Source organism: Dendronephthya gigantea, unplaced genomic scaffold, assembly GCF_004324835.1.
Source record: "Dendronephthya gigantea isolate DGI-Jeju-01 unplaced genomic scaffold, DenGig_1.0 000003F, whole genome shotgun sequence".
NCBI lineage: Eukaryota > Metazoa > Cnidaria > Anthozoa > Malacalcyonacea > Nephtheidae > Dendronephthya > Dendronephthya gigantea.
This window is the reverse complement of record NW_021163013.1, coordinates 1,939,649-1,966,669: the sequence shown is the minus strand read 5'-3', so window position 1 is coordinate 1,966,669 and position 27,021 is coordinate 1,939,649. Positions and strand designations below refer to the sequence as shown.

Genomic DNA, 27,021 nt, shown 5'->3' with positions numbered 1-27,021 from the left:
GCAATTTCACAAATCGCGAGCTGCCTAAAAAGAATCAAATCCCTCTCGCAAGTTATGACGTCTATACAAGCGTATGACGTTTCCTCGCATGATACATAATTAAAACGACATACAATATCTTGAATGACCGATAAAAAGTACGTGTTCTGCTTCTGCACCGTGCGTTCCAACCTGAATGAGCTTGGAAAATACACGGATTTGCCTTGCCTCCATATTGTCGTAATTTGTAATTGTCGTGAACTGAACGAGTCACTTTCACCGATGAGAAATAGTCCGCGGATGTAAATTTGGCTGTCAGTATTTCTGTATTCTTATAATCATATCAGTCATTGTCAACTGCACATACATAGAGGTATTCAATTACATCAGCCACATATATAGACATGCCTAAGACACTCACGACTTAATCACAACCAGGCAATAAGCCTGACTTCCATATTGCCGTGAACAAGTCATTTTCACTGATTAGAAATAGCCCGCAAATGTAATTACTCTCCCTGAATTTTTTTTCTCACAAGAACGCTAATGTGTAAAACACTGGGGTCAATTTTAACGCCATAAAAATCAGTTCATATTTTCCCTCTTGCTAATTCTCAGTATCCTGCTATGAGGACAACTACTTGCAAGTAAGTTGTGGAAGCCTCATGGCGTTACCTAGGCCTTATTTTCATCGTCGTCAATCGAATGTTAATTGAGGGGGACCATACTCATATATTCTGTTAAAAGGTCAGGCTTATTTCTATTGAAAATGAAATTGTTTTTTAAAATAAATTAGCTAGGCATAGCAAAATATATGAATATATATGGTCCCCATAAACAAACGTTCGATTGACGCCAATGCTTATTTTCATGGCCGACAATATTAGTAACATTGCATGCACGACATTGAGAATTGGGATAACGTTGCTAATGTTTTTCAAGTATGGAAATAATCCATTAGTTTCCTGTCTTAAATCAGAGCCAATAAAAAGAAGCGTCAAGTTGTATATACAGTACTGTCTAGAAATAACCCAACACTGCGTTTGCAATTCGGTTGCGGTTCGGTTGCGGTTCGGTTGCGGTTCGGTTGCGGTTCGGTTGCGGTTCGGTTGCGGTTCGGTTGCGGTTCGGTTGCGGTTCGTTGCGGTTCGGTTGCGATCGACCGATAGAAATTTGCGATCGACCGTTAGAAACTGCGACGACCGCAAGGGGAAAAATACGATCGCCTTGCCTTTCGCTTCCGAACGGAATGTTATATGAACTGCTGAGAACGACAACACAATAACCAAATTTAAAAAAAATTAAGAAATGTCCGTCAGACCGAGCTTTGACCAAGGTTAACCGCAGTTTTTGTTAGGTTATTTTTGGACAGCGCTGTAGCTGAGCTGCAACTATTGCTGGTTACGTGTTAAACGTGTTTCAAGAAGTTATTGAAGTGATTTCTTAAAAAACCCAATCCTACAGACATAGCAAAATATGTGTAGCATAGCAAAATATAGCTATGTAAAATAATATGTGCAGTATTGTGCATGATTATTATATAGTTACATCCCGTATCTTAATGTGATTTTTTCTAAAGTCGTTAATCAGTACGTAGGTTAAGTCGTGAAAAAAGCCGTAAATTGCAAAATGATTTCAAAAAAACGTTATAAATTAAAGGATGATTAAAATAACATTTACACGTTTAAAGATGTTCAATATTTTTCAACGTGGTAAGTTGTTATTTAATTTGAATATTGGCATGTTCACAATATTTGGTGCAATTTTCCTTTTTAATGCATGGAATCGAGCGAAAAGTTAACAAATAAAATTTTCTTATTCGAACACTCACAACTTACCCTCACGTTATTATCTTTCAAAAAGACAAAAAGAAAAATCGCAGCAAAAAATGAACCTAAGATGGACTTTGTCTCATCCAATTCAGGCTCCAAAGTCCGTAAACTCTTTTCAGTATGTTTCCTTTCCATGTGTACCATATATTATTAATAGCTATATACAACGTATTTTATTGAGAAAGGTCGATGTTGCATGCTAGAAACTTAAAGACTATACAAAGACCTCGGTCTGATCACAGAGTAATTAGATACAGAGCTGGAACTATGCAAGTGCCTGAGATTTAAAGTGATAAGCAATTCTGCAATTTATCTTAAGTGCATAAAATGCTATATAAATGACGATATTGTAAAGCTTCGATTATTCGAAAATGTTTGAGCAAGAAATCCAAGCCATTTTGAACATTTCAGACACTTGCCGAGCATGCGCTGTTGGTCACTTTGCGCTGACGCGCACTAAAAAAGTGGATGCAAAAAACGCCATATTTAATTTCTATTCACTACCTATATAGTTCCAGCTCTGCATCTATTGTTTACTCTGTCGCCTGATATTCCATTTCAGACCTTGTGCTCGGTAAAAATGTAGTCACTGATGCAGGTCAATTACACTCAGCTAAATATTAACTAACATGCATACACGTAAGAAGCACACATTAATTATTTGATACTCGGCAAGAAGCACACCCCTGTCGACATTCACTCGCTTTAGTCCATTAATTAAGAATCTCAGTTCAACCGTAAACAAAGCGATACGAGTCACTGTATCAGGCATTAAAAAATCGTCTCGAAATATCTTGAATTCCACCGTGTAATGATTCCACTCCCGAGGCCGGTTGCATCAAGGTCGTTTAGCTTAAACGGTGGTTAAGTTCAAAACAGAAAGCAAGTCTATCGTTTTATTCAACAAGTAAACTACATGTTTTTAAGCTTGTTACAAAGATACTGTTTACAACTACATATTCAGTGCATAATATTCAGTCAAGTTGACTCATTCCAAAGAGATCTAAGAGTATTTTTTAATTTTGACTTATCCACCGATTAAGCTAAACGGGCTTGATACAATCGGCTCCTAGGGCGGGTTGTTCGAAAGACGTTTAGCTTAAACGGATAAGCCAAAATTTAAAATCTTAGGACTGGCTGAACCTTCATCTGATGCAATAAATATGTATTTCCATTCACTTCAATTAAACAATTTACATCAAAATATTTCAGCCGAATTGCTCAATAAATTGCTACATAATTTTGTTTTCCATTTTTGAACTTATCCATCGTTTAAGTTAAACGCCTTTCGAACAACCGGCCGGCCCCTGAAGAATAAATGCATTCAAGGGGCGTATCAAAATTATTTTTTTCAGCTGTCGCGGTATTGTGCCTTACCCATACTTTTAGAAATTAATATTGAAGACTAAAACACAATGGCAAATGCTGTGAAATCTAATATCATTTTTTCACAATTTTCGCGATATATTAATTAATTGTCTTCATGCAGGTGTCTCGAAATTGGAGATCATTATAAGTGACTATATAAAGTTGTTAAGTTCGTAACATAATTTATTTATATAAATATAATTTTCATCGGTGTATTGGATCCGTAAAAGAAAAAGCTGCAAAAATGGCAACAGGGAATGCGTCAATTTCAAGCGACCCAGACTCGCTACAATCCTATCTCAGCACTGAAGAACGAGTAATTTTAACTGTAGTGTTCTTAGTATTGAGTTGCTTTGGCCTTTTTGGCAACGGAGTTGTTATTTACGTTGTAATTTCTCTTCGACATTACCTTGACGTTCCTGCGAATATATTTATTCTCAGTCAAGCGTTTTCAGACTTTGGGACAGCATTATCGCTGGTTATTTATATAGTGCATATGTATGTCTGGATTTGGGACGTATTCTTTTGGTACACGGCCGTTGTTTGGTTGGCTTCTTTAGGGAGTTTATTCTTGCTTACTTTAAACCGTCTGCTTTCGGTGATTGATCCATTCGCCTATCCACGACGGATGACAGCGACTCGAGCAAGAGGATTGGTAGTTTTGAACTGGACATTAGCCCTAACTGTCACTATGTACCCACTAATGATACCGTGGAACACGTTGAACACCAATCTTGGACGGTACTACGTCGTTGTGACAACCGCTTGTGTAATATTTTTCAACATCTATCTATTTCGCATGGCAAGTATTCAAAGTAAAAAAATCAAACAGCAAAATCGAATCGTTACCGGATTACAGGTATGCATATTAGTTTGTTTTTCAAACTGGTAAACATGGCGGGAGTTTCAACTGAGTCGAGATATAGAAAAAGGCGAATGGGGTATTTGATGATAAACTAAGCAGGGCCAAAACTAGCGCGATCGAACGGGGAAGAGGAGGGAGGGGGATTTGATGTTTACATATTCACACTCTGCCCGACGGATTTCTTTTAAAAACAACATTGCGGAAATTATTTTTACACTTGCTATTTTTGCTGCGATTTTATATTATGTGCGATTTTCTTCTTTTAATTGATGTGAACGAGTGAAGAGTGAATTGGTTACGGATGTCTAAATAGAGGCCATTAAACCTAAGAGCATGCATTCGTAATATATTACTTGTTCACAAAAGCATAATAATATGTTAATTATGTTATCTTGTCTTTTAAAGAAAAACCTAAAAGACGATTTTAAGTCTGTTCGGACTCTTGCCATCGTCGGCGGAACTTTCTTGGCATCTTGCTTACCATTCACAATAGTTGCATTCATCTACGGAGATGATAAAATGTCGATTGAGTTTCAAAGAAATGCTGCCTTCACAGGAATACTCATGCCTATCAATGCAATCCTAGATCCAGTGATATACTACTTCCGAAGTCCAGATTTTCGTGCATTTTATCGGAAGTTTAGGAGATCTTGTCAATCTCATGAGGTGAACTCTACCCAAAAAAATCGTCCACCCAGAGGTTTGTGGGCGTATAGAGCGTCACGCCAGATAAAACCACTTGAAATTGTAGCTGTTTCAGCACTTTGACCGCGCAGAGGCGTAGCCAGGAGTTTGGGGAAGAGGCGAGCCAGCAAGAACCAAGGTGATGCCAGGCCGGCAGTGCGACTCGTGACAAGGTTCATGATATTAACATTCTGTGCAGGATTTAGTGGCATCAACGGATGGACAATTTCGATGGGCAAGATCGCGAACAATTTCGATTGGCAAGATCTGTGCGATAGGCAGAAGTCAAAGAATAATAAATATTAAACTTAATAAATTTTCAGCCAAGCCGATCGAAAAAAGATTATTCAAAAATATCAGGCTTTATTGAGATTAATCTAGAGCTATAATAGTCATTCGGGTAATTTATATAATTAGAGCTTCTTGTTAAATACGAGTTTGAGAAAGAATAAAATAAACATTCAATATAACATTTTGCGAACCCATGATAGGAGTTTCAATGTGATATCTATTTCGACTCGAGTCAAGATGAAACGTTTGATAAACCTAGCTTTGTTCAATATAATTATTTCACTTTCGATTGGACGAAACTGGTAATTCAAGATTTTCCTAAATACAACCGAGTTATTCATATCCATTTCACATTTTTCTACTCTTACTCGATACTCATGTTGCTATGGATACATTAAGATGAATATTGGTTTGAAAGGGAAAATGTGAGATCGGAGAGAAGAACTCTTCGATTTGGAGGACGTCGACAATTCAGAGGATTAATACTGTAGAGATATTCTTTTTATGTCCTAAGCCCGTTTTCCACTAGGAGAATTTATTCGCGCGACGCGAAGCGATATCTGAAATCCAGTGATGTGATGGCTTGCGAAAAAATTCGCTGTGAAAAAGTAGATTTGCTTCCGACTTTTTATCTGTTCGCGCGAACTAGTTCCGGCTAATAGAGAACGGGCTTTACGTATAACCTAAAGGCTATATAGCCTAAAAAATATCATGACAGTTTTAATTACGAGATATAGCTCCTGTATTATGATATGCATAATTATACACAGTAAATACTCTAAATTTGTATTTTGTAAAGCGGTATTGCATGGGATTACATCAACTCGTATAGCCAAAAATAAATTCATAGCGCTTTATTTTACATTTTGCCTCAAAACCTTGTCAAATTGGCAAAGTAATAATTGTTAATAAGGCTCCAGATATTGTACTTGTGTCATATTAGTGTTATTAGACTGTCCTTTTTTATCGTAAAGATTTATTCGGAATTTTTATTGTACTACAAAACGTCAAAACGATATTTGTGGTGTGTTTTATGCCAGTTTCGTTTATGTATAATACTGTTCCGGTAACACAAAGGTGTTTTTCCATACTGCCTTTTTTCATTTTTCTCCACAGCCAGACGCATATATTTAAGATCACATTACCATAAAAGGCGTTTCAGCTGTCGTTCCAGCAATTTCTTAGTATTTGTTTCAGCTCCAGCATTGACCCCTACAATTTGTGAGGTCAGCACACAATTCCATTGTCTAGATGCATGCATGGCTGTATGTAACCTTGGTTCACTTTTACCTGATTCTGGCACTCCCTGAATCGACTCTCAAACGTTTCTTAAATAACAATCTATATGAAAACAAACTGTACATTACAAAAGCCGTAACTATCGGCCGTGGACATTTTAAAAAGCAAATTTTGACTAAACACGACTCAATATATGATACAAAACGCATCTTTGTTTCTAAGTCATCCTCAAACAGAGTGAAATACAAGTTCACTATACGCAACTTACTGACAACATGCACTGTTGAAGGGCGATCATCGTGTTGTACCCCGGCGCTAGGAAGCTTTAACGAAATATGATGAAATGTGACACAAGGATTGAATCTATCTATCTATCCGGATATTAGTTCGATTTTATATACAATATTATTTTACATTGCAATGTTTTAAGAAGCGATTCTCGATAAGTAATGCTTTTATATACAGCAAATTATATTCCAAATTCTCTGTCTCAATTCAAAAACTCAATGTCATGCGCCACACTACAAGAACGAAATTCGTATACATGACTGATTCTCAATTTAAGAGGTTATCAGTTCTTTGCTAATTCTACTGTTCAGTTCTTTGCTAATTCTACTGTAACTTTATCATGTAGTGTTTAAACTCATATTATTAATCTGACACTGCGGAAAACAGAGAAAAATTTCACAGTGTTGAAAAGGATTTTTCATTTTTCCAAGGATGATTCTTGTGTGCTCTGCCATTCCTTGGATTTGTACCCTTTTGTCTACGTGCAATGGCACAATGCATGCAAGAATGAATGAATAGATAGAGCCTGGAGGAAAATAGAATATTGCATGTAATCAAACCTAGGTTATATAGGCTTATAGCTATATGGATAGCTGTTACTACTTTGTCTTTTATATGAAGAAATTGTTTGTTGTTTCGTTAATTCGGAGATATCGCGGCGTTTTAGTAGCAGTTATAAGAAAGATTAAAGCTAGCCAGTGTTAAATTAATATATTGTTCCGTATTAGTTTATTTTTAATTCTCGTTTACATAACCACACCACTTTGTATTTCGTTCTTCTTTGTTCCCCACGCTATTTTTGCTTCTTCCACATCGCCCATGACGATATTCAAGTTTGCATTATTCCATTTTTCTGAGAGATAAAAAGGATTTAATAAAAGGATGGTCCCAAACAATGAAATCGTGGATTTTAATTTAAACAAGGTTTCAATTTCATCAAACACAAAAACCATGCAACAACATCACCATATACAGCCATGCAGTACAATCAATTATACATGAAACCTTCTGTAAAGATTCTGAACAAAATGCCTGCTAATGGCCTTTCAGCCTCAGCTTACAGCGAGCTATAAGCATTCGTTCTAGCGCTGAGTTATGTATGAAGTACAAAACTGAGCTAGCGCTGGCCGCGTGCAGATATATTGGACTGATAAGAAAATAACTCCCCACATCGACGTAGTTCCGTTTCACAACGTTGTTGCGGTATCCATAAATGATCATAAACGATGTTGTGCGACTAAGAATGAAATAAACTTTGCAATATTGCAAGTATAATTATGACTTTACTATATTAGCAGGTCATTTCAAACGCACGCGATTTTTGTTACCGAAAAAATTGTCTTGAATTGATTTTTTGTTAATTGTGTTTTTAGTCTCTGGAGAGTTCCTCACGTATCCACCAAAATTAAATAAATCTGTAACATGCATTTTCTCGTGGAAAATTTGCCCGGTTTTTGTATTTTCCAAAATTTTAAAGCAAGTTTTGTAGTAGACTGATCTGTATACTAAAAATATAGACTGATCTATATACTAAATTGACTCAATGAAGGGATGGGTTCTACTCCTCTTCCAGGTTTCGCTGGACACGCCACTTTTCACGTCATACAAGCCTTTCCTTGAACGGCAAACTCGTTTGTAAAGCCATTCCTAAATTGATCAAGATACTTTTCCTAATTTATATGGTATAAAATATTGCTCTGTCTTTGTGTCTCTACGAAAGTGATATCTTTTGTTTTCCCACGACTTGATTCGTTGTAATATACACTTTAGAACTGAGTTCAACGTCTGCGTGTGGTCATGAAACTATTCAACTTGTCGGTTAGTCATTGCAACTATTAATCTTCTTGGCATACAACGTGCAGTTGAGGCCATGGGGGTAAACGTCTACCATGAAAAGAGTAGCCTTATTAATATGCAGAGTTAAGGACTAGGACTAATTGGCGGTACCCAGGTCTTTGGAGACCCCAGAAACTAAATATCTACCTATCGCCAGAAAAAATAGAGAAAAAGCATGATGGTACGAGTAGAATATGTCTAACGATAAATAGTGCTTCCACAGGATCAAATTTACCCGCCCCCTCCGTCCGTTACGTCACTCCTCGAGTCAACGTTTACGGCTGTATTCCGCGCTCACACTTGAACTCATTCAGTAGGAGATTTCCAGTTTGCTGTTCGTTGACTGTGAAAACAATAAATTTCTAAGAACATGAATGATTATAATAACTCGAAATTTACATAGCGGGACAAAATCGTCAGGCTGCATGGCTACGCCACTGGAGATTTCAATTTTCTTAAAACGTATCCATATAATGGTATTTTCAGTCGAATAAGAGCTTGATTTTCTTTTAAATCTTTCCATTGTTATAAGAAAGAACTTTCTCATTGATCGAGGGTAACCAAATTTAGACGAGAGTATGAGTGTGTGACTGCATGAGCCTTTTGAATGAACACGTTATTAGACGTATATCAGTGATTTGCACAATCATCTTCAAACAATGTCATAGCCTTTGTACGGTGTTTTATGTGGAAATGCGCGCGCAGAAAAACAGGAGAGCTTGGGATGCGGAAATCCCAATGAACCGAAATGCGAGTTAATGAAACGGCCCAAATGCCGAGTAAAAAAACACAACACTAAAAATTAATGCTATTTTACCTTTTTTTGCTCGAAAACATCGGAAATCTTTCGCAAACTGAGTACTGTACTGGGTCACATTTTGTGCATGCCCTGCACGATGCTGTAAAGGAAAAAAATGGAAGAGCCATGTTAATTCTTCTTTTGAGAGGTATTCTTCAAACATTGAATTTTTTTGGAAAACCGCCACGAAATTTTAAACGTGTTTAGTAAAGCAAGTTTGGGCAGTCTTTAAAATTTTGATCAAATCATATTTGCAGACGAGATTTACAAACGGATACAATCGGTAAATTCAAAATACAACCCCGAAAACTTTTGATTTATTGCCAGCAAATGAAAACGAATTGACTGCCTAAAAAATAGAAAGCAAGCTTAAGTTTATCATTACAACTATATATTCAGTGCACGATATTCAAGTTGACTCACTCAAGAGAGGTGTAAGAGTGTTATTTAATTTTGACTTATCCACCGTTTAAGCTATACGGCATTGATACAACCGGGGAAAATAATTAGCTAATTAAATTACTCATATAGGGGGCGTCAAGTGCTGTTTTGTATGATGACATGATACTTATAGTGTGTATGACATGATATACTATATTATAGCGCCTGTACTGTCCTTAAAAACGACTTGGCGAAACATCTTAATAACAATTGCGGAGACAGCTTAGCTCGAGACGGTTCCACGTTGTTATGTGACATCATACTTATAGTATGTGTGGCATCATATACTATATAGCGCCTGTACTATCCTTAAAAACAACTTGGCGAAAAAACCTAATAACAACTGCGGAAACAGCCTAGCCAGAGACATTTCCACGTTGACATGTTCATTGGAATAACATGAAGTACTTACTTCTAACTAGGCATTTAAAATGTATGTCACCCTTGGACACACCCTTAAAGATATCGAGTTCGTGATAAAAATTCTTTGACTTCAAAAAAAATATATGTGGAAACATATGCCAATAAAGACATCTTGAAATTTACAAACTCGAGAAATGAGAGTTGTAGATTGGTATGCTGTGTTTGCACAGATGTAGGTGTTTGCTGGAGTATGTTATGTGCTGAATAAAATCGACATCAACAATAAATCAACAATGCTTGCTACGAATCTTTCAAACAGCCACTCTTTTCACAATCCTTGCGCACAAACAGCTGCGTGGCCGCTGAAACAAGAGGCACGTGCATTCGAAAGATCCTAACGAACCCATTTTACGGAGTTTAGGTGGTGTCAACAGATATTGGGCTAGACCATTTTATTGCACTGATGTGAATTTGTTTCAGCTAAATTCGGTCTGGTATGCCCATAAGTGTCTGAAAAGTGCATTTAGCTTTAAAAATACACGAAATCGTTATAATTATACTGTGTATTATGCAAATGAACAATTATAAAACGCATTGTTGACCGTATACTGTACGTACTAAACTGAACACTGTTCTAGAACAGAATGCGCATACCATTACACACACTTCTGGCGCTGTGTTCTGAGTTGTCCAGAACAGTGAATGGAGCAACCCCACTGTGTATTATGCGAACAGTTATAAAACTTATTGTTGCATGAAGGCATATGTAATAAACTGAACACTGTTCCAGAACAATATGTACATCCATTAGACACACTTCTCACAGAGTGTTTTGAATTATCCGGAACAGTAAATGGAGCAGCCCTATTAACATCTTTGCTTGAGTTGTCCACGTGATTATTGCGATGCATTGTATTCAATATTCCTATTCTCTTGTCGTTGTTTACTGTAAAAATCTATTCCTAATGCTTCAAATACGTACTGCATGCATAGATGTTCCTTCCCAAGCTGAATTTACTGAATATTGAGAAAATATTACTTGAATGAAGCTGCATTCTTATTCAATGCCATATAAATTCCAAAAAAACTTTTTGGGGTCAAGAATTACACATCACGTGATGTGGGAGGGGCAGTGACGATACCAAGAGGATTGCTTCCCATCTCTTTCGCTAGGTAACCGTCAGACTTTTAGTGTTAATTAAGGAAGGAAAATCAAAACAAAAGCTAGCTGACAAACAGTGATCTCTCAGACACACTCGAGAAATGTAAAGCTTGTACATGTGGAGTGGTAGTTACCTTAGTCACCTTGTAATGACCCCATAACGCTATTTCTACTGGTATACAAGCGAGATTTATCTTCTTTGATAACAACTAATTTTATTGATCACCCAGTTGATGAGTGTGACCGAGTGATCTCTTTGAATAATTAAAGACATATATTAAGTGTCGTTATGAGTTGGTCATTGCAATGAATGAGAGAGAGCCTTTAGAGAGGAAGGAAGGAAGAAGTATCCGGATAAAACTCTCTAAACACAGATGAATAGATGAAGCACATTACCCAGTGATTAGCAACCCGTGACTTCGACCTTTTACGCCGAGTAGCGTACTAAATGCATTAACGCTCCTTAAAAACAGCATTAAAAACCGCAAAATAACCGTGAAAGCTAACAACAATGATGACAGCAAATATAACAACAATAACACCATGAGCAACGATAATATGCAGCGAGATAATGTAAACGATACCCAGTGCATGATTAGACTGAAAAAGAGGCAATCAACACATGTATTAAGTATCCATAAATTGGCGCAGCAGTGCAATTCTGAAGTCAAATCTGGGTTTATGTTTTCAGACTGGGTGGCGGAAATGGATGTACGCTCCGTCGGTCTGTGCTGTATTTCAAGTGTTCAACTGTATGATTGTAGGAACGTACGTTTAAGTAATCATATGCAAGGGTTTATAGCTTTTAGTTGAGTTTGTGTGATATTGCACACACGAATTCCACTCCTATAAATCGAACCATATTCCCCTAATATCAATTAGCGCTTTATCATGCAGATTTGGTTATTAAGGACCTCATAAGTAGAGCAGCTCTGTCTTATCTGGAGTTTAGTTACGGCCCTTGATTCCCGGGATAGCATACGTAAACTGCTTTGTAATCATTAGCGGAAAGTAGACCCATGCAAAGTAAACAAGTTGAACTGTAGAGCCTGTTATCCGGTTGTGGTTTGTGCATTGATCCGACCGAGTAATCAGCAAGTTGATCCGCGAGAATACTTCAAGAACGTCTTTATCCTGCTCTATATTACCATTGTATTCAGTAATCAGTTTGTCAGCCTGCATAAAATGCTTCTTTATTCTGCCTTGCTTAACAATTGGATCCAGTAATCCTCTAGTCAATCTGGGAAAATGCGTCTTTGCTCAACTTTACTTTTGAATTCAGTAATCATGAAACCACTCGTCAAACTGCGAGAATACTTCTTTAAGCTCCTCTATCTTCACTATGATGATCCAGTAGTCAGCTAGTCAACCTGCGGAAATGCTTCCTTTTTCTGCTTAACTTTACTATTAGATTCAGTTAACTGCGAGAATTCTTCTTTATTCTGCTCTACCTTAGTATATGATCCAGAAATCAGATAGTCAACCTGCACTGAAAATACTTTTGACCCTCCAGGGCTTAACAATACACACATTACACAGTAATATTGACCCTCAGAAATATTCCAGATACCGCGTCTTCCCTTTGTTATACGTGCCAACTTGTAAGAAATGTTCTAAGCTGCATGCAGCTACTGGATTTGACTTCATTTTTTGCAATCTAACGGACTGAAGGCTGAAGCCGCCACTATAGCACTTATACAGGCTTTCAATTCTTATGCTGCTGTTTTCACAAAGTCTGTCATTAATGTAATAATTAGGCCTGGTGATAACAACAATATAATAAAAAAATTATATTATAGCTTAAACGAAAACCTGCATATATAAACGCTGTTAGATTCACAATTTTATATAAGAGTAGGTCCGTGCAATTGTATAACCTTTGAAACAATGACTAAAGCTTTTGCTACCTTGGCCCATTTGTTCTCAAATGAGTTTAAATTAAAGAAAATTGTGCCTGTTCTTGTAAATCTGCATGGGGTGCTGTCAAAGAGACACATTGAAAAAAATCTTTTGAGTCGACCAAATATGCGACTGCACCTGTCAATAAACAAGTGCATTATTTTGAATAACACACGTTGAACTACTATTGTCTGTAACTACTCTTTGACCAGTCCTAAAGTGTTTTAGATAAGGCTATCTCCGTAAAAGGCGGCGTTTATTATTTAACAAATTTCCTGTCCCTTTCGGCAGAGAATACACTCGTTCGAAATCAAAGCGCGGAGAAATAGATAAGATGGTTAAAACATTGCCATTGGGTGATTTAGAATAATTATAACGCGGGACCCTTTTTGTGTCTCACCGCTGATCGCATTTTTTATCTCAATTATGTCTGCAAAGAAGTGCTTGCGAAGGTTAAGAGACCACAACGTTACTTTGCATTGCAATTTAGTTGCAGAAAATAGGTCAGTTTCGACAATTTTTAAATCTTTTTTTTTTCCTTTTCAAAAGGGAGGTGATTGGAAGATTGCAATCACATGCATCTTAACAATTTCATGACCAGATTGCGAGATTATTTTTCGTGTGTTTTATCAAAACTATTACCATTGTTTAAGGAAGGAAACCGTAAAAGCTCAGACAGACAGTTGTCTCTCAGAAACGCTCATGCCGTGAGTGTGTGTCTGTGTTACCCGGCATTTCAAAATGCCCGCTTCAGCACTGATAAATTTTGTTTACAACTTGAGATTAACAAAGCACGGCGATCACAAAACCCAGCGTGCATGGAAACATGTATGACCCAGCAATAAAAATATCCACTGAATGTATTGAGCAGGAGCTCATTTCAATAGATGCATGCAAAAGCATTCGCGATTCAAAAATTTATTTAGCTTTACTAAACTCTATCTGTCCAAGCTTGCAAAAAGATGGCTTTTTCGGGCATTAGATAACATGCAGTCAATCTTGGATATATAGATAATTTTAATTGGGAGAGCTCGAAGTAAACCTGTGCCAGAGTCAAGCGAAAACCCGCATGATGAACTTATATCTATACCATAACGACCATACGGCGGGAAAGCCTAAACTTATAACGTAAACACAGATTTGTAGATCCACAAAAGAACTTACTTTCAGTAATAATGCATATCAGTCTGTTTTAATGCGAAGAGCACACATCCTAATCCGATATCATTCCCTTATAAAGAATTAGCACTAAAATTAATGGTCAATGGTCTGCCTTGTGGTAGCTCCAAAACGCTTGGAATGAATGATTTTCTGGAAACATAATAAATGACTAAAAGTTTACTGGTACTAGAGGTGCAGAATATTTTCCATGAAAACAGTCTTAAATCATGTCATATTGTTTAGATAAACGCTACATGCAGTCACAATAAGTAAAAACGTGGAACTAACATTTCACAAGGAGCTATATTGCGCCTGAATAGACCTTTCCGGTAATTGATTACGTAATAACTTTACCGTTTCTAGTTTAGGACGACCTTAAACCAAACGGATTTCAAATTTTACTCTCGCGAGTTATGTGCAAAGATGTAAAACATGCTTCTTGAACACATGCGTCAGAAAGAATTCTTAATTTTGACCAATAAATGTGGAGGTAAGCCAAAACACGAGAATGAGGTTGAAGGGCCGAAACCGGAGCCTCGTTTTCGTTTTATGGCTTATTTCTACATATATTGGTCAAAATGAGAAATTCTTTCTGACGCATGCATGTGTCGAAGAAGAATGTTTCACATCTTTGGACATAGCTCGCGAGGGTAAAACTTGAAATCTGGAAAGATTACCGGGAGGGTGCATTGTTCAACACAATCAAACCAGGTATTATTATCTAAAGGTTTTACATACTCATCAGCGGCATGCATGATATCACTGAAATTTCACTAATATATCAGACTAAAAATGTGTCGTAGTTATTCGCCAGACCCGCTATCTGTAATCTAATTGATTTGACAAAATCAAAAGAGTGTTAGTTTGTATATGATTGTTTCACTTCGAATCTTACCTCTATCGGCTTCGTCTTTACTTTTACGAGGAGACTAAGAAACTTGTATTGAGTGTTTTAGCCGAAAGGGCTCGGTCAGACAGTGAGCCGGTTCTCATGCACTCACATTGAGCTCGAGTGTGAGTAGGCTTTTAAGAATACAGACAGCAGTCGCCGTCTGATTGATTTTCCTTTAAAGAGTTTTTGTCGAAATGTACATTTCGTGCTAGAGATGAACAACATACAGAAATTGTATGTAAAAATGTATGGAAACATGTCTGACCTGGCAATAGAAATATCCAATGTATTGAGCGCACGCTCATTTGCATGCAAAAGCATTTGCACGATTCAAAAATTTCTGTAGCTTTCACATTTTCTTTAGTTTCATAGAACCTGGTGAAAATGCTCAAATTACAGAATGAAAACACGACATTTTCCCACATTTTCCAAGTTAGTGTTCAGTTGCTTGAGAACTCTTTGGAACCATGATAAAATCAATAATGGTCGGAAAAGGTTGGATATTTTTGAAATAGTGAATAGCTACGACACATGTTTATAGTGCAATAAATTAGTGAAATTTCAGTGATATCATATACACGCTGCTAAATGTAAAATCTTTAGATAATACCTGGTTTGATTTTGTTAAAGAATTCAAGCGCAATATAGCCCCTTGTCTGGAGGCTCTTGTGAAGTGTTGGCTGCACGTTTTTGGTTGGATATTGTCAAAATGGTGAATGACACATGTTTGGTGTGATAAATTAGCGAAATTGCATGCTGATAATAAGCATATCGTACAAATGCATGAATGTAAAACTTTGACAATCGTGAACTATACTACACGAATCGTGTCTGGTTGGGCCTCGAGCCTGCGTTTGATACAAAACTTGTTTTAATTTTTTTTTCCGGTTACAGGCACTTTTCAGTAAGTTGTAGATAATTCATTAGAAACTTTGGATATAGCGAAAACCAAATGGCCGACTGTTAGAGAAACGTTTTAATAAAGGTTGCCAGTTGCACGAGAAATGCTTTTAAAACTTCAAAGTTACCATTAACTGGCTTCTCTTTTTGTAGCTAGAAAGTGGCGGCATTCGATGCAGTATTTTGCGAACATGAAAATCATAAAACGACGAAAGTTTGCTCGTAATGTTAGTCTATTATAATCATGCGTAAATGATTAATCATGAATATAATTTGGCTAAATTGAGTAATTCCGTCGCTTATCTTTCGACGTACATAGTTTGATGCGAAACTTTGTATACCGACCAACCCAAACACCCGAGAACCGACCCACTTCACCGATATGATTTGTCCCCAGAACCGGGTGCATAGACGTATATATATAATTATCACTAAAAAGTAGGAGAGACTGACGCAAATACAGTACAAATTTTATTAATTTTTTTGAAAACAAATTCACACTTTCCAAGTACATTACTACATTAGAGTAAAAAGTTTAAACGAAAGTTCTACCTATTACCTATCTACAGTTAAAAAAAGATCATTAAAATTAATTTTATTTGCGGAAACTATTATAATATATATAATATATATTGTTTCCGCATATATAATATGTATATAGATTAATTACATTTAAATTTTTAAGCCAACTCCTACAGAGGTTATGAATATTAATTAAATCTAACAACAGCTACATTAAATTAACAAAATCCCGGCCAAATGAAAAAAAAAATTTAAAGACTATGTTATATAGAAATACAAATAATGAAATTCCATAAATTTTATAAAGTTACTCAAATTTACAAATGAAAAATGTTCAAATTGTGTACAATATAATGCGGCCTTTGCGTATTGACCGTACATTCTAAATAACCTTTTTATAAAAATGTACATATATTTTCGAATGTGTGTTTCATGTTATAGAGGCTTAAATATTATGTGATTCGGGTTTTTTTTTAGCAGCAATTCTCAACACTAGGTACATGGAGACTGCGGTCCGCATTGACAATTGTGCAAAGCGTGAAATGCTATCGTTTTAAGTTGATTTCAGCAAAAATCTTTAACGGTTAAGGGGATACGAATCCGGTGTCAGGGCGAACATTGTCGACGAAAGAGCCGAAGTGAATTCACCTTAAATCCGAAAAGTATCGTACTGATTTGTACAAGGAAGGTTTAAAAAATCGACAATAAATCTCATGCAGAGAACCACTCAATCCGGTTTATACTTATATGTTTTAAGGGCATAATTTCAGAACTTTTCATAGTGAAGACGAATTATATATAGCCATCTGCAGTCAAAGCTGGCTTGTTGTGTATAGCTATGAAACATTTTACCAAATATGGACGACCTGATGTTGCAGGATGCTGTTTAGCTGAGGAAGTTAAATGAAGTCGGTTTGATGGGGTTAAGTACTATGTGGATAAAGAGGTTTTGAAGGACATTACAAGAGGAAAGCGTGGTTTGTTAAGAGACTTTACTTAATGAGGGATGAAAAAAATTAATGCATGCATGCAAGATTAAATCCGATTCCTCGAGTATTTGAGTTTCATTGATATTCGTACGCAATATAGTTCAATGTTCACAACATTTTTAATATATCGCAACTGGTAGACTTGCAAATGAATTCAAATTTTAGCGTCCGTATCAACGTCCGTATCTGATCACGGATAACCTGTCCAAACGCGCACGTCACAATGTCTCTTATAGTACTTCAACAGCGATTTTCAACAAAGGCAAGATGACAGCTCTTTGTCTCAAACAAACGATTCTGAATTTAGTAATCCTGAAAACGTCCGAGACAAAAAGACGGTCACCTCAGCTTTCTCGCCTTTATTGCCTTTAATCTAATTTTCGTTTTGCTAAATCGTGTGTAAGTTATATTGAGACATCCCAGCTTCAGTTACTATAGCAATTATTCGCTGCATATACCTACGTGCAAGCTAGTCAAGTTGGTTCAAATGTTGAGATGACCGTTTTATACAGCGTAGGATACATGCTAATTAATCAAGTTTGATACTTCAATTTTGCCACATTTTTAAAAGCTAAAGTGAAGGTTTTGGCGGCACGAATGCAAAATGAACGATTTCGCTAAATTAGATCTGCATCGGATGATCGCTAAAATTAGTTATTTGTTGATTAAAGATACTCTCACGAAAACACGCCACGCTTTTGAATAGATTTTTAAGTTCTTTGTTCTCAAAATCAACGGCCACGTGGCGTTAACGGCCAATGCTAATTTTAGAACTGACGACACCGCTTTTCGAAATCCCTTGCACGGCAGGCTCCATATGCCTAGTGTTGGCGATGAATGTATAAAATATTGATATTCCGTACAAAAATCTGTTATAATTCTAAAAAATATGTTATAATTATATCTATCTTGCTATTATGAAAAACACACGGATTAACATTGCATTGAGAATAGCGCTTGAGCAAGCATTTGTCGTTTCTTAAGCAGAATAAGCAGTCTCTGCTTCTCAAGTTCCTTATCAGCAAGCAATCTCTGTTCTTCTTGCTTTAGATATTTTACATACTCACAGGCTTTCTTCAAAATGAGAACTTTAGGCGCTCGGTCGTTGTCTTGCAGTTCCGGCAGGCAGTCGCGCAGCCGTTGAAATTTCTCCTTCAACTCTTCGCGCCGTCTTCGCTCTAAAACATTGTGTGTTGCTCGAGTTGTCTCGCTATCCTCGGAGTCATCCGCGAGCTCTTCGGTGAGCACCGTTTCATGTGTCCCTCGACTTATTGAACGTCTGATCTTTCGGCCTCGCTTCGTTGGACTCTCTGGTAAAGCTTGAAGATTCGTTAGGTCAAACGGGCCAACTAGGTTAACCCTTTCGTTCATATAATTCGGATCTAAAAGATAGAAAATATCGATTAATCCCCTTACATTACCCTGTAATTATCGCAAAATCGTAATCTTAAAGTACCAAAAACAAGCATATTCTATCAATATTGAGCGCGGTATTTGGTTTTAAGTGTTGCAAACACCATGATCTGAAAAAATTGGATACAATAGCTATATCCTCGACAGAAATGATACTAAAATTTTCAATCTAATCATGAAGCGCGGTAATTATTTAACATATCCTTCCCTAGCTATTTGTGTAAATATATTTTTGATTAATTTGAATAGTTCATTAAAACATTATGACTATACCAACAGGTGGTCTCCATCCTTTGTGACGGATTGTATACATTCTAATCTGGAGCAATTTTTGAATTAACGGTCAATCGGTTCAAAATCCTGTGCGATTTGATAAATTGAATTGAAGTTCGCGAAGGATTTTGATCGCGCTCCTTGTGGTCGATCTAGATCAAGCTCGCCTCCAATTTGAAGCCGCAAGGCATTGTATTCATAATATATTACACCGTTATAGAAAGTGAAATATGATTTCAATGTATAGATTTGTCGTCATAACGTGCATATATGTTATTACTTTCGCAATCATTACTATATATTCTATTATGTTTCATGCCACCATATGCAGATTCTTCGATAAAAGGTTTTAATTGTGATACCATGGACCCGATTATACATGATAAGCTCATAAGGACACTCTCTGCTAGATTAATACATCAAATTTTAAGAAGAAATAAAACTTTGGATTGAAAGCTTTGCTGAATAATGTTCCGCTAATGGCTAACTGATGCATACATGCGCATAACCTAATTTTTCCCACACAAACTATAGCTACATGTTTGTTTTTGAGCAAACATCTTTCAGAAAAGAAATCCTAATTTAGGTCTTTGCTTATAGTCGGCTATCTACTATAGTCTAGTGGGTTTGCAGTAGGGATTTCTGAGCCGAATCATATATTGATTGTCACCACAGGATTAAAAGCCATTAAAAGCGCGCGCAAATTTGGACTAAATTAAGGTGTGTAATTTGCTAAATTTATTCCGGAAAAATCCGGACGAAAATATGGATCCGCCCTTACACGGCCGGCTGGAGTAAATCTGATAAACCTGATTATATGATGCGTGTTGTAACTTTTTGCAACGCTCTTTAACAAATCTGGCGCCGCAACCATGTACTGGCATTGATCACAATATTTTAAGTCAATATAAACATTTAAAGGGAAGATTCCTATTACGAAGTGCGTAGCACATATAGAGTCGGTTTTGTAAGTCGGCTTCATCCGATCGCATAAAAAGCATGTAGGATGTATATAAAGAGATCACCGCTTATATGGCTGTCCACATTTCAATACTCCGGCATGGTCCTTGAATATACAATGAGAATCTTGTAATAAAAAACCGTGATATATTGCTCAGTTTCCACGTTTGCATATCGCAGAGGTTGTTTTCTTCATAATGCTAAAATGTGTGTTGGTGGTCTACTATACAGGGAAATATTACGCCAGACTGGGTTGTGATTCAGTTGTAAACCTGTAGAAATGCTAGGTGTAGATACGACTTGCATAGTGTAGTGTATACAATCCCATTACAAAGACTAAACATTTCTTTCAATTGCTTTGATAAACTTGTACTATAGGGTAACATTTTACAGAATGACTGAAGACTTATCCAAGGTTCTCGAGGGAAATTTGAGGTCAGGCTAGGAAATCGCTAGAGTCTGGTGGACCGGATATCTATGAAAATGATGGGCCTGCCTAAAATCGGAATAATCTTTCCGGCCCTTCTTATTGCTCTATTCTGAGCGTTCAGCGGATTCAAATATAGTTTCCGTTTCTTAATTTCGACTTTTGTATCGGCTAAAAGCGCGCCCTGATTTCTAAAAGGTAATAAAGTGTTTATCAATTGAATGTATGCCAATGTCGCAATTTTACTGTTTCATTCAAAAGATGCACTCATTGACAAAGAATAAACATCCAACAATGTGATTGGTTGATAGGTGCAATTAAATAAAGCTACGCCGTTATTGCCATGGTAGCAAGGTAATGAATGAATTGAATTAGAAATTTGAATAATCCCTTTACAGATTGAAAAACAGGTGTTCGAAAAGTCACTAATGCATTGAATATTTGAGTTGCTGGTAGTACAAAATTAATTATTTTTACTCAACAAAAAAGCTGCTTCCCCCGGCATATATTGTCTTGTTAGTTTATTGGTATGAGGTTGATATATACGGCTTCATTGCAAAAATGTGAATTCGGAACGATTTTTGACTCAAATTACTGGGGGTTTTTTAACATTTTAGTGACATATAGTCTTCTCATAACAAAACAGCTGTGTGTGTTTTTTTCAATTGAATGTCAACAATAGGAACGATAGAAGACTTCGTAAAGAAGGGACAAAGTTCACTGTTACTGATAGCTTGTATTTATTTACTGAATGTATGACAGACTTTGTCTTTGGAATCATGATCATAACATCAAACCCTATATATTTTTTATGTGTGGGCGCTTAACACAAAAACTCATTTAGCGATAACGCAAAAAACGTGACCCAAAGATTCATTCATACGAACTGCAATATCAATTCTGAGTGCATGACATACAAGTTTCAAGAACACGATAATTTAAGATAATGTTTCAGAGGTGCTGTATTTTAACTTTCGCATCTCTGTAACTGACTCCGAAATCTTTATACTTATATATAAAGACAATGAATATGATTTGCATGGTTCAGTTCTTTCCATTCCTCTGTAAAACGGTTTAATTAGACATGATATTCAATAATGCATGAGATACATATCTGGCCATTCTGAAAGTCTGCTCCCATTTTGTCTACATAAAGTTACGATTGGGTTTCATGAATGTCGCCAATCTTTGCAATTTGTTAAATCAGTTATGAATAGTCGGGTGTAAAACTCTTGCCACTTTATTCAATATTTATGTCAGAATATTTCGATTATTTTTAAAGCAGCAGCGGACTATATCAATATTATATTTTTGATATACGGCTAAGATACATTTCATCTCGTCAAATCAATTTAATCTTTCTTAATGTTAAAGAAATCAGTAAAACTTTTCATTAAAATATCTTCATTAGGATGCTAATAAGATGTTGATGTGTTAATCTGCGGATACGGTCTTATATACGCTCTAAGACAAAAAGCCTAATTCGTCATGGGCATTAATTCTAACCATGTTGACATCAGACGATATAGGAAATGTTTATATTCTTTGACCAAAGGCAGACACAGACAGTGCACGATTCATCGCATCTCGTAAAATATATAGGACCATATGTAGCATATATTGCTATATGTTTATAAATATATAGGCTACTTGTAATTTTAAGCTATATCTGTTTAACCGCTTCAATCATTTGCAAAGAGTATACCCCAAACCTAATGTCCATATCCAAAATTTGCAAAGGACAAGACCACGCGGTTCAAACTACTCAACTGTAACTAAAATTGCAAATCGACCGCGACTTTGTTGAATGAAATAGCACCCGTGAAGATACGAAGACAAAACAAGCTTTTCCTGTCTTCATTTCTTGGGGATATAATCCTTTATATGTTAAATTCTTTACCATAGTTCCAAATGAGGACAGCAGGAAACATTTGAGCCATATAATGATTGATAAATCGCTAAGCACACATCCAAAGTCCAAACAAATAAATGTGTCGACGCGTGCCTAATCACTTATAGCCCAACGTTGATGAAAAGCTTTGAATTTACGACTTGCGAATGATCATTTTATTGCCAAGATGATTTTCAGTAATTTGCGCAAAGAGATATGAAATATTTCCAGCCAAGCCATAACCCTTTATGTACCGAGAGGCAGGCAATATCGTTCAGGAAGGACTGATTGACTTTTTACAGCTATTCGCATCTAATTGTGATAAACTGATGGTGCTTTTGGGCCGAGAGACAAACATTGACCATATGTTACTTGGGCCGCTTAGCAACTCTCACAGACTGCAGTCTGAATGGGAAACTGTGAGAATTTACGAGACATTTCTCTCGTTCCTTGTGAGTCTTTTACAACAATTTGAAAACTTTTGGCAAGCGTACACGCGCGAAATTCTTCCCTAATGAGTAACTATTTCGAAAGCAATAGGCGTACGGTGCACGCGTGCCGCAATGACTATCATATTACCGTGTGAGTACACAATAAAGTGTAGATTTCCTGTTTTGCCTACAAATTGCAATCTTTACATAGCTTGTACTTATCGACATCCTAAAATCGTTTGGGGAAATCGAAACACCGATTCGGAGTGAAAAAAGTTCGTATTCTTGCGGTCGTGTTGGTCATGGGTGAGTTCATATTTTATTGGCTGCCAATTCAAAGCTCGCACTCAATATATTCACCGCGGTGAGCCATACAGTCTAAGCGCTTTCAAACTAATACCTTCAGGGAATCTCTTGAACCTATAGTGTTCGGTGATTATAGCCACAAGTAAATGACCGCGTTTATTGGACACAAATTTAGGGAATCGTTTAAGTAAAGTTTAACTGATTAGCGTATAAACAATTTTTAAACAGCATGGTGAATTTTGGAGCGTAAACTGTGTAGTACTATCCTGTGGTGACGAAAATTGGCTTCGCACGTGTGGCCATGGCTCGTGTCATAATATAAATCTACATGTAAACGAGGCTAGTGGCTAATTAGGCCGCATGGACAGATATACTTAAAAATATATACGAGAACACTTACAAATTTTAATGTAGTCTCAAAATAGCTTATTAGTATACGGTGAAATATGCTCGGGTTTTGCATAGAGGGTCGGTAACGTTAAAAGTAAAAGCGCGTGCTGAACTTACCCGAAATGATGGCGGAATTGCCAGAAGTTGCTAGGATTTCTCGTGTGATCAGGTGTCCCATCGTGTTGAGTGGTTGGATAGGGTTAGCATTGACGGTGAGTACGAATGACTGGCTATAAGCGGGCGATCGTACGACCTGATCCGAAATATGAACTGTACGTATACCATGTGAAATGTAGTTGACATCGGAAACGGTGGTAGGTCGACTGTCGTAGGGTTCACACGTTGGTTGCTGTGTTGGTTGTTGTTGTTGTTGTTGTGTGGGTTGAGCAGAGTGCATCTGCCACATGGTCTCATCAAATATCGTAGGCGAAGTCAATTTTTGCATTTCTTCGTCGCTAATATCCAGCACTGGCAAGGAGTCTACCTCTGTGTCCACTAGGTCATCGGGAATCTCTTCGGGTACCACTTGAAGACCTTGCTGAAAGCCGTTCTGTGGTGCGGTTGGTTGCATAAACTCTGGAAAGCCTTGGTAGCATAGCTCCTCTGGCGAACATGGTGGTGTTGGCAGGACGTTCTGTACTTTCTGCCATGAATCATCTTTCAACTCGTTGCTTGCATTGCACATGTCTTCGTATCCTGAGTCAATTAGAAATCCCATTCGAGGTTCTAGCATGTGACTATCAAGGCGCTCGTAAAACATTTTCTGCAAAAAGAAAAGATTGTGCTTGATGCATGTATACACTGCCCCGTTAGCTTACTAAAGACTGAAGTCGCTCGGTAGTAGCACTACAATACTTATATTTATGTCCTAGAACGTAAAAATGCAAATCCCCTATAATATCCAAATACGTATATCTGATCGTTAAAAACTCTTAAATCTGCCTAAAGTTAGGGAATAAATCCTTCAACCACGCAAACAGTTTTGATAAAGCTCTGCAGCACGTAATATCCCAGAGAGTTGATGCCACCGAGTATAATGTATGAATGTTTACCTCTAAATTTTGTTTAATTGTTGTTTTTGTCCTGCTTCGATCTCACACGCTCTGTGCTCGTCCAACACTCGTCAACAACTAGAGGACGCCTGGGCGCTGTGCACTAATTTGACTGCATTCGTTTGAAATGTTTGAAATTAGCATATCTCAAAACAATAGGACATTGAGCTATTCTTAGCATTTCAAAGAGCATCCACTCATATAGCTTCGCTGGCATTTGTTTATATGAAACGGAATACGGTCTACGCGCCCCTGCAAGTTCCATATAAATTTCTCATGCTTGAGTAAAATGATCGAAGGGCCCGGCGAATTTTTGATTTCTCGATTTCTCGGGAAGGATCAAAAGCACTTTGCAATCGCTACCAGTAACATTAAACTATTGGTTGAAAAGGCCACCGGTCTATGAATATAGTCACAAGCCGAAGGCTTATCACTTTTCTTTTCACGGACATGCATGCAAAGAAAGATATAATTATATATAAAATATTATGGATGCACAGATGTCTAACCTTTCGCGCTGGTCTATAGCGATCTAATCAAGCGCAGCTTTGTCTTTCAAAACAATCAATGGTTACATACATACACTGCAGTACTCAAAGTTTTACAATGCTTGTTTATATATACTTTTTATGCCACCGAACGCGTATATATAAATATACTGTATATATATTTTATATTGACTTGTACTTTTGTATTCAGTATGCGGGACTTATCATTAGGAACAGTAAAAATCAACCGGCCAAGGGAGAGCGATTGCTATGATACAGATCAACAATAGTGTGTGCAGTAGACGACAGAATTAATTTAGTACGAATGCTGGCGCGCGTGTTCATTCGGGAGTGTGATTTTAACCAACTGACCGTAATCGCAAATAGCCAAACTGAACACCTGCGTACTTATCACTTGTATTTCACAGGAAGAGTGCATGCCAATGTACATTAGATAAACCGTGTTAATTTACAACGGTATATTCTGCAATGAAATTTTCCCGTTTTACTCGAGTAACCACGGCCGGTTTGTTTGTCTCTTCGTATTTCGTTTGATGCGGTGGCCAAACCATTAATCAGGGATTAAAGATCTAGTATCTTCTGGCTAATATTAGGAGATCAATGTGATCAGTGTAAATCCGATCGGAGCGAGATAACATTATCCGAATTAGGATTTGTAGACATGAACGCGTGCCAAATTTGATCTGTTTATGAAATCGTGTCGGCAATCTGTCGACTTCGGAACACCCACAAATATGTTAACTCGTAATTAGCTTGCAATGATGACGTGAGAGAGTATACGACGCGGAATATGAACACATGCAAGATTTTCACTTATAAAGCACTTTCCTATTAACAAGGGTATAGCAAAGAGGTTGAAAAAGAAATGCCAAACTTTTGGCTCCATAACTGAAGTTCAAATCTCATTAGCATCGCGTCATTAAGTTTGGACGTGGGCACACTGTCAGCAGCTTATATACTGTGACCTATCAATTAGTTGAAGTTTTATACTGATAGAGTATGGGATATCACATATTTAGTAACGTGCACTTATGGCCGATAATTAGTGTACTTTTCATCTGTTTTAATCCAAGAACAGTTCTTTAGTTTTTAACATTGTTTTGCAAGCCACCAATCATTACCACCATGCATATTTCACAATTTCTCAAATAGCCATCGTGTAATATATGGACAGAATATAACAATCTTAACAATCAAACTCTTTGTTTTCTTATTTTTAGCATTGATTTTTGGAATGATTTGCCAAAGAACTTATGCAAAATATCGGCTTTTCAATCATTCATTCATTCATGCAATGGCTTCCTTTATCCATGAAAAATTTGGGTGCAACATTTGTTGAGAATCAACAGGTGTTATGAGAACACAGTCGTTTTGTAACAATGTTGTTAACCTTAGCGTGAAATTTACACATGATTCTCAAAGTGTTACATGAATAATAATCAGTAACATTTTTGACATTTTCGAATAAAAACGGTTCGTTATATACAGTAGGAGGCAAAAGTTTGAGTCCAGTAGTTGTAGAATTCCAGTATTAAATCCTGGCAGCGTATTCGAGTTAAGACATGCGTGCTAGTGTTTCAGTACTGTAAACTATATTAATTGCACACTGTTTTGGCCTAATGATCTAAATTATCACAATATAAAGTTCTCATTCCTTTACACTGCCCAAGATGGGTGGGAAAAAGGGCAAATTGATGGTGCACAAGGACAAATAGTTGCATTAAGTATTGAAGGATTCTTTCCTCGTAAGATCGCCGAAATAGTGAGAATTTAAAAAGGTCGTAAGCAACTAACCTTGGAGAGGTTCGAAGAAACTAAATCCTACTCAAGCAAACTTTTAGCTGCTTTGGTCATGCTCG

The 27,021-nt window shown here is 36.9% G+C and overlaps 1 protein-coding gene across 1 annotated transcript; it reads right to left on the bottom strand.

The window, feature by feature from the left end:
- Positions 1-17,410: 17,410 nt before the first annotated feature.
- On the bottom strand, positions 17,411-24,753 carry LOC114541774 (transcriptional regulator Myc-B-like). Its single transcript, XM_028561589.1, has 3 exons — positions 24,654-24,753; positions 23,719-24,364; positions 17,411-18,892 (listed from the first exon to the last, which is right to left on the bottom strand). The coding sequence occupies exons 2-3, from the start codon at positions 24,359-24,361 to the stop codon at positions 18,444-18,446; spliced, it is 1,092 nt and encodes a 363-aa protein (XP_028417390.1). The 5' UTR covers positions 24,362-24,364; positions 24,654-24,753; the 3' UTR covers positions 17,411-18,443.
- Between the last annotated feature and the right edge of the window lie 2,268 nt (positions 24,754-27,021).